Source organism: Gavialis gangeticus, unplaced genomic scaffold (genome assembly GCF_001723915.1).
Source record: "Gavialis gangeticus isolate Ggan-Ray unplaced genomic scaffold, GavGan_comp1, whole genome shotgun sequence".
NCBI lineage: Eukaryota > Metazoa > Chordata > Crocodylia > Gavialidae > Gavialis > Gavialis gangeticus.
Window position 1 is genome coordinate 79681580 of NW_017729029.1, and position 9156 is coordinate 79690735.

At 40.5% G+C, this 9156-nt stretch overlaps 1 protein-coding gene across 1 annotated transcript in view; it reads right to left on the reverse strand.

Annotated features, from left to right (window-relative positions):
* GLRA3 (glycine receptor alpha 3) overlaps positions 1-9156 on the reverse strand; it is a 136525-nt gene that overhangs the window by 59395 nt on the left and 67974 nt on the right. Inside the window, exon 4 of the mRNA XM_019521066.1 lies at positions 4938-5020. Within this exon, the coding sequence (XP_019376611.1) occupies positions 4938-5020 (83 nt within the window). The remainder of the gene's footprint in view (positions 1-4937; positions 5021-9156) is intronic.

Consider the following 9156-nt stretch of genomic DNA (forward strand, 5'->3'; position numbering starts at 1 on the left):
CCCCCCACCTCAAGAAATTCCTATCAAAGACTTTGCTGGCAAAGATTTGGATACAGCTGGTCAGCGGAAGTGATGGGCAAACACCTCTTCCTCTCCTGTCTCTGGCTGGAGTCCCAATTAGACACCAAAAAGTAAGGGAAGGGGCATTACCCCCTCACGAGTTCCCTTTGCTATCAAATAACAGCTATGTCAGTCTAGCTTTTTTTTCTGAATAAGGGTATACTTTTGCTTCTGTGATTAGAAGAGTGTTTATATATACAACCGGGAAAAAAGATTTTTATTTTTGTGCAGCTCTCTGTGAACATTGCTTTCACATGCTCTGCAAATGTGCAGCAGGGCATTTACTCCCACGGAACTGGATGATTAAAATCAAGACTTCAGTGTAAAATGTTCTGTTGGAAAATACAGTAGAGCGTCTACGGTGTTATTCAGCTAATATATATCAGTTCCCTATGGTGCAGTGTGTGGGAATTTGTGAGCTTCTACAATGTTGCTATAAAGCAAACCAGGTACCTTTTTATATAAGCATGTTCAGCTGTTGTATGAGCTGCTTTTGTGATATAAAAAGAGGGAAAATATAGAAAGAGTTCTGAAATATTCAGTTGTTTTAACAATTTCAGAGGCATCTGTGCTTAAATTCATGGTTTTCTAAGCACAAAAATGCTTTAAAATCTTGTGTGTATTCCAATGAATATTATGACTGTTTTCTTAAGGAAACCTTTACATACAGAAATATACCTAGAATCTGTATATATTTTAGTATAATTGTCACAGATTAACCTTTGCTGTAGTTACACTTATTATGGGACTACTGATCAAGCATTTAACTCAATGTAGAGGTCTGATCCCACAGGATAGACACAAATCCCTCGATGTGTAGAAGAAATAACTACTGTTGCTATTCCATTTTTCTGTTAAAAAAATAAAATCATCAAACTTGGCCATTTACTGTCACTTTAGAAGCCCCTTATAAGCCCCCTATAATGAAAGCTGGAACCAGCTTTCAAAATCATGAGGCTGATTTTGTAAAAGCAGACAATTAAATCAAACTGCAACTACTTTTGACAGTCATTGTAGTCTGTCACCTAGTCACCATCCACTGCTTTCTCCACCTTGCTTTTGTAAAAAAAAAAAAAGAAACAAAAAAGAAATTAATGACAGCTCTCCCTATTTCTCAAAACATACACATGGTTCTGAAATTCTGTGGCAAACTGATTCATCAAATTTCTACAGTGCATTTCTCTATCATGTTACATCCTAAATAATGTATATCCTAAATATTCCAGTATGCACATTCTAGATACAGGTAGCTCTAGATTCTTTTTTTTACTCACAAACACTAATACAATCTTAAAAACATAAAGCTAAATGGTCATTATGAGCTACATATTTATTATCATATATCTGAAATATTTCTAAGTTTCTTATTTACCAGATACCATGTGAAAGCATCAATTTTTCACCTCTTTTCTTCATGTCCTGTGGAGTGAACTCTCTATCAGGAACTCTGGAAGATTATAGGATGATCTTTGCAAATTTTTAGGGCCTGAGTTAACTTTTCTTGCAAAAGACCTTCTCCAAACATGGCAAATTTCAGGGGAACTCAGATAAATACTCTGTGCCTCCATTCAAGTTCTGTTCCTAATTTTGATCCCAGAACAACAGATAGCCTTTTGCAGGGCATAGAGCAGAGTGAAGGTGGTGGCTCTATGAAAGTAATTTAGCTCCTTTCAAATATCAGGAGGGACATATGTGGACAAGGTCTATCCATCATCTGTGTATCAAGGGAGAATTATCTGGGCCTTGGCAAAATTTAGTGTGTGAAAAGAGACAGTGCCAGATGACCTAAATATTTCATTTTGTATTTTCTTTTTTTTTAACACAGAAGTCAAGATAACTATTAAATTTGTCATATATAATATTTACTTAAAAGCATTACCGTATTTTCTCGCCTACCACATCCCCCTAAAAATCAGACATCCACCTTGTTTTTGGAAGGCAGAATGTATTTTTTAAAAAAAACAACCCCAAATCAAAAAAAATTCCAGTCATGGCTAATGGTGACAGAATAAGTCCTTCTAGAAACAAAGGATGTCTAGGAAGTGTAACATCCCAGGAGGCAGTCTGAGTGAGGCAGCAGGAACTTCCTGGTGTGGCAGGACAGGAACAAGTCCAGGCCCCAGACCTTTTTAAAGGCAGTAGCTAGATTGCTACTTCATTGCTTTACAGTAGTTCTTTATAGAAATGCGTGTAATAATAAAGTATTGTTCCCACCCCACCCTCCTCATCAATACAAAACAAATTGCAAGCAGTAGCTTATTTGCCCTAAGCCAGAAAAATTGCTTCTTCAGACACAAGCTACTGTTCTCAGCAACTAGATACAGATATGAGAGAGTTAACAAAAAAAACTTCACCTCTTCTGCTTCCTGGGGCCAAGGACAAATGGTAGGCATATTGGCAGCCAAAAGCAAGCAGATACTGTGTTCTAATATTTTTCTCCATTTCTATTAGGGGTGCACCAATATAGATTTTGGGGCCAATACTGATAGTTGATATTTAAGGAGGAATATCAGCAGATACCTGATTTCCAATACAGCTGTCTCCAGCTGGTAGTCTAGTGTGGTAGAAAGGGAGGGGGGAGAGAAGGAGCATGGGACAGGGGCAGATCAACACCCCCCCATGGTGAGGGAGGGAGGGAGCAGTGGCAGGTGCTGCCCAGGTGGGGTGGGGAGGGGTGAGAGCCATGGCTTATGGGAGGGGAGGCAGTTCCCGCTGCTGCTTGCACCCTGGGAGGGCACGGGAGAGCGGATCTGCACAGGGTGGGGTGAGGTGGGGCATGCTGCAGCTGGGGCTGCGTGGGGCTCTTCTCATGGGAGCTGGGTTTGCAGCAGGCACTGTTGGCACTGGGAGGATGCTGCATCTACCCCAAATTTCACCACCACTCTGCTCCCAGCACCACTGCAGCCAGCTGCCCGGTGCAACCCTGGCTCAACACCCCACTTCCACCCATTGGGCCAATATCTGACAGCCAGTCTTCTTTATATCGCTACCAATCCAATATCGGACCAATGTATTGGTGTACCTCTAGTTTCTATTACAGTGAAGAAAAATTACTTTCCCTACTTATGATACCAGTTTTAGAGGGCTATTTTTTTTGGGGGGGGGGGAGGCATGTGTGGTGTGCAAGTAAATATGGTCATTTTGTGGTGTTATTTGTATGTGTGTGTAGTTTAACTCATAAGTACTTTGATAAAATTCTCTAATCTGAAGATTTAAGTCTTTTTTTCCAGTCTAATATAACTGTATACTCAAATAGAGATGGAGTTGTCATCTTGCTTTTCCTACTGTGGTTCTGCAATTATTAGAACATCATAAAAACTGGATTGTGTTAAACCTTGACTCTCCGTACATGTTTTTAATACTATCAGTTGGAGATCCTAATACCATTAAGTCCTTTTCCTTAGTCATTTTGCCAGCAAACAATAATATGTGGTACAGAGTTCACTGAGCCCATCCAGTTAATTTTAGTAAGTCCTTTGTCAATAGAAGATTTGACTTGTATTAATCAAGGGTCACATTATGCTCATTTGATCCAATCTGGATGGTTACTTCTATATTTGTGCCTCTGCCTGTATACCCAGATAGCTCAATGTGCTGCTTATGCCATAGTTCCTATTGAGGGAATCTATCAGATCAGAGGGTTGCATGGACCAAGAGGATGGGCAGGCTAAAGAAGAAATGAGTATATCAGGACTGGCTAAAATGAATATAATCTCTCTTTTCCTCTAGGTAGGAATCCTCCCAAGCTTTAGTTAAAGTGCCTCTGCCACCATTTTGAAGCACAGGACACTGAATACACAAGTCACTGTGGGAGCTTTAATTAGAGAAGCTCTTGGAGCCCTTCTTATTAAAGTGCCCTCCCCAGCCCCAAAGCATGTATAAAGATTTCCATAAAACCCTAAAGGGGTATTAGTGACCACTTACTTTTTCTCTTGAACCCCAACACTGTTGTGGATTTCAGGGTGTTTATTCAGTCTGATCTGTCCCTTTCTTTGCTTTACACGGGCACATCTCCCCCTGATTCCCATCTTGAGATGCACACATACATGTACACACATCATAATGTTTCCTGCCTATGTGTGAGTATTGCAAAGCAGCAGTTTGACCTTCAGTGGGTGCATCTGGGTGCATCTACATGTTCACTTAAGGTAACGCAATAGACTCCAGAGCTGTTTGAGTCAGAGTCAACTGCTCTTGGACTCCACTGTAAGACAGTATGTCCCCAACAGTACTATTTTATGGCAGAATTAATTTACTGTACTGAAGAACTAATTAGTCAACTCCACAGTCAAGTGGAGATGCACCCACTAAATGGCTTGACAACAGAGGCATAGTCTATTACCATTTACATTGATCCAAATATATTTGTAAATAAATCAAGCCAATATATAGACAATCTATTTTTGGAAAAAGCAAACAGAGTTCTAGAAAAAGGTGCTATCAAACTGAAAAACAGGCATGTTGAAATTAGGGTGAATTTGTGAAGCACTTGGTTGCAAATGTTGAGCTATGGAACTAGAGAACTATTCTGTTCTGGAAAATAAATTACACTCAGCAAATAATGGAATAGAATTTGCCATTCTTACTTACATTGCCTAGGAGCTTAATAACTTTTCTGACGCATTGATTTCAATGGGAGTTCTTGCAGAATTAAGGAATTACTGCATGTAGATAAGGATGGCAAAATCTGACTATCCTTCCCCATTTTTTATTTATACAGTACTGGATATGGTATGGACAATCCATAATTGCACAAAATACTAATGAAGTATTATTCTGCAAAACCCCCCCAGTATTCCCTACACCACTGTCCTTTCTATCTCAGCATCTGATGTCATCTGTATATTAATATTTATAGGAGAGTACTTCATACTTACAGCTTTCCAGCTGCATTATGCAAGTTTGCACATCCATTGGAAAATTTTTGAGATCCATTGGACAGGATAGTATTAAAGTCAACCTGAAATAATAACAAAAAGTTATTCAATATGTATCACAAAAATAACATAGACATACATAAAACAGGGTTATTAGAACACCAGCAGTCAGTAGTAATTGAAAATGATGCAATGTATTGTTAAGAAACACTTGGGAATATGATTGAAATTAACCTTTTTTGGACTTCTTTTAAGAATCCTGTTTAATATGATGACAAAAAGTACTGAAAGTCAAAATTAATTGGAAGCTTATAGAAAACATTATTTTTACAGCAATATTATCTAACTCAATGAGAATTTTAAAGAAATGTACTAACAGAATACAGTTTTACATTACTCTGTTTTACATAGACATTACTGTATTTGAAATACTTTACAGTTTACAAAAACTCTGTTCCCAACAGGAATTACATTACAAATGCTAGCTGAAATTCACACTAGCAAAGTAATGGTAGCATCATTTCCCTGAAATAATATGCTTAAATTGCCAACATGAAGGTCTTAAAAATGTTGCTTTAAGTTTTCATGTTGAAGAAATATGTTTGGTTTTAAATTGTGTTTTGCATTTTGTGCTTGCTATAACATTTCTTGTTACAGACACAAAAGCATTTATTTTATTTTTACATTTTAAAAAATGCCATGACTCTTCCTTAGGGTGATACTTATTAGAGATTTAAGAAAGAAAGAGCTGTACAGAGAAAGAAAATAGTCTTGTTTTCAGAGTGCTTTCTGTAAATCACAGCATGATGATAACATGGGTGTGTGTGCACACCATGCCAGTATAAGCAGTTTCTCTAATTGCAGGAACATTGAGTCGTATAGAACATACCTTGATTACTCCTTGTGCAATAACCTTTTGGCTACTGAATCAGGTCCTACACAAACTATGGCATGAAGAGGAACCAGTGCTCAGTGGATGTGAGATACAGCATTTAGATTCAATTCCCCACTCTGCCTGAGGAGATTTGAACCTGTATCTCTTATATGGGTAGAAGGATATGCTGGGGTGGCAGCACTAAATTAAAATAGTCGTTAGGCCAGAATAAGAAGATAGAGGAAAATGAGGAAACAAGATTTTATTATACCATAGTGCGTAGAAAACTCAGCAGGTAGCAGAGATGTCTGGTTCTACTTCTCACTACAACAAGTATTTTAGTACTTTTTTTAATTAAATATTCGTTGGAATAGAAACTGGAGCTGGCTCATTCATTTCTTGTGCACACAATTATGATTTCCCTCCCTTTGGTATTGTTTTATTTAAGAAAACTCAACATTTGAGGCTTTTTCAGTATTTCCATGCCCCCAGCTGCACAGTTGTGATTGCACAGTCATTTAATACTTGCTGTCCAGCAGTAGGGGCATTTCTGACCCTACTGCGCAGTAGCATCAGCATCACAGTCCATGCCTGCTAATGCTACATCACCATAGCTTGTTGCTACAGCAACATAGCCTCTCAAGTAGATGTACCCACTGTATCTATACTCATCAAAAGAAAAACTGGCTCAGTTTCATTTGAATGCTCAGCTACATATTGATGATGCAATTTTGTGACTTTCATAGACTGGCTCTGCTATTCCTCCAAAATATTTGAAATTCAGTTATGGGAGAATAAGCATAACTGAATTGGTACAAGAAGGACTGTATGACCTAACTTAGTTTCATTTGAGTACAATTCTAACTTGCTTCCATAACTTTAGTACAATAGTTTGTTGAATGCATGTCAACCTATGTAAACTACTCCATTAGGCCAGTGACACCCAAACTTCGGGCCCTTCAGGCTGGATAAATGGCAGAGGGTCAGTCTGTGTGCTGGATCCTTTGGGGGTTTGGACCACAGAAGCAATCCTGCATACAGGACCAAGCCTGCATGGCAGCCTAGCCCTACATCTCAGATCTGACTGTGCACCAACCTGACTCTGTATGCCCTGATTTTGCTGTGTGCTGATCTGCTTCACCCCACAGGACCATGTTATCCAGCCTGCAGGGTTCCCTTCAATCTGGAAATTTGGCAGCAGGGGAGCAGCAATTAATGCTGCTACTGCTCTCTCTCACCAAATTTCTGGACCTATTTGGAACGCTGTAGGCCAGATGACAGGGTTCTGCAGACTAGAGCTGGCCCACCGGCTAGAGGTTGAGCACCCCTGCACTAACCAAATTCCATTGAAGTCAATAGAAAAATATCTTATGACTTCAGCAGGACTGTATTTGGTCCTTATAGCCAAGTATTATCCTTGCTGATCCCTGTTCTATGTGCTTGAAGGGAATGGTACAAGAGGAGAACAGGGCAGATTAGTGGTAGCATCTGAACTGATTCCAGGAACCATCTTGTCAGTGCATATAAATGTAAGTCAGAGATGACGGGGACAATTCATTCAGCATTGTTTCTAACTGTTCTCTTGGAGGAGAGGAGGGGGCGGGGTGTTCTGTTGCTGTCCTAGCATAATTAGGAACTGGAACATGAAGTGATCCTGGAAAAATCAGCCAAAATTCCCATGTGCCTAATCCTGACAAGTTTCTTGCTGGTTGCCCTTGGAGGAGGGAGCAATGGGACTTGCTTAGAACTTCTCCTTTGCTGCTCAAACAAGACTATTATTTTTTGTTCATTCTTGCAGTGCATCAGTTTATATGTACCTGGCTTCTCTCCATCAGAGCCAAATGTCCCATGTAATTCAATTCCCTATAAGCATACAAGTTGAAATACCGAAGAGATGAGCTTTGCATGTCTTCTTTATTATAGCATTTATAACAGCTCTCTCAAAACTGCAGTTTTGTAGGTCTAGCTTGATAAATTAATGTAAAAATATAACCCTGTTTCATATGTCAGTGTGTATTTAAAAAACTGTCAGGTGGACTGGATTTTTTTGTCCAGATAGTGAAAATACCATAAACTGTACCAAAACTATAATTTAAAGGACAGTCAACCTCCATAACTTCTTTGAAATGCTTTATCATTCACTTCTACATTGGCAACACATAGGGGTCCATGCAGGTGCATGTGCACCCCCTGAGATTGGCTGTGCACCCGCTGAAAGTGCCAGCCGTGAAACCAGAAGTGCTGGCAGAAGCGTTTGCCAGTTTTGCTGCTGGTGGTTCCAGGCTTGGCAATCAGCTGCTGGAGCAACACTGTCCCCTACCCCAGTTGGCAATCAGCCACTGGGGGTGCCCCCCCCCCAACTTGGGAGGTACCAGTTGCTCATGAACTTCTATTCTTATTTTGTGAAATACTTCAGTTCCAACTAGTATAATGCCTGGGAACTGTTAGAGATAAGACCAATGACATGTACCTTGTTCCTCTGAAGCCTACTTTTCAAACAGTACAAAGCACTTCTTTCCTAGAACTCAGTGTTTATGAGAAGATTGGCTGTTGCAATAGTGTTAGAGGATACATGGGAAGGACAGATAAAAGAAGCAAGAGTAACTTGCTTATTACAATAACTTGATTTTGTCATTATGTTTAATGCATTAGGTATTTCCAAATACTCAAAGATTTACGATATATGAAAGTTAATATCTTTATCTCCTGGTACTTCCTTCTATGAGAAACATGAGCCGTTCTGGGCATGTCTGTACAAGATTGCTACACAGCAGATTAACCTACTGTGCAGTAAAACACCACTATGTAACTGTGTTCAGCAGCTACTGCACAGTAAAATAGGTTAATGTGTGGTTTTCTACTACCAGGTAGCACATAGATAGACAGCTGACTGGGACTAAATTGTTCCCAGTCAGCCTAGGAAATAGAGGTGGGAGAACTGTCCCTTCCCCCGGGCAGCCTCCTGCTTCCCAACCCCCCTGCTCCGAATGACTGATCAGAGCTGGAGCTAGGATGGGGTGGGCAAAGTCAAGCCTGTGACTCAGCAGTCCCTGCCCACATGACTGGGGCCCGTCTCCATAGAGACCCCGGCCACTGCCCTGTGATAGCACAAGACTGGGGTTGCCATGGAGACCAGCCCCAGCCACGCTAGCAAGGTGTGCAGCAGGGCAGGGAAGGGGGCTGCTTCAGAGCTGCTGGGATCTTGTGGTGGGGGCAGCTTGGTCCAGGGCCTGGGCAGATCCACAATCTGTCACCTGCATGCTTTGGGCAGGGGTGTGCAGGCAGCAGATTGCAGCTCTGCCTCAGCTGCTTGCAGTGGTGACAGTGTGGTCCTGAGCCAGAGCA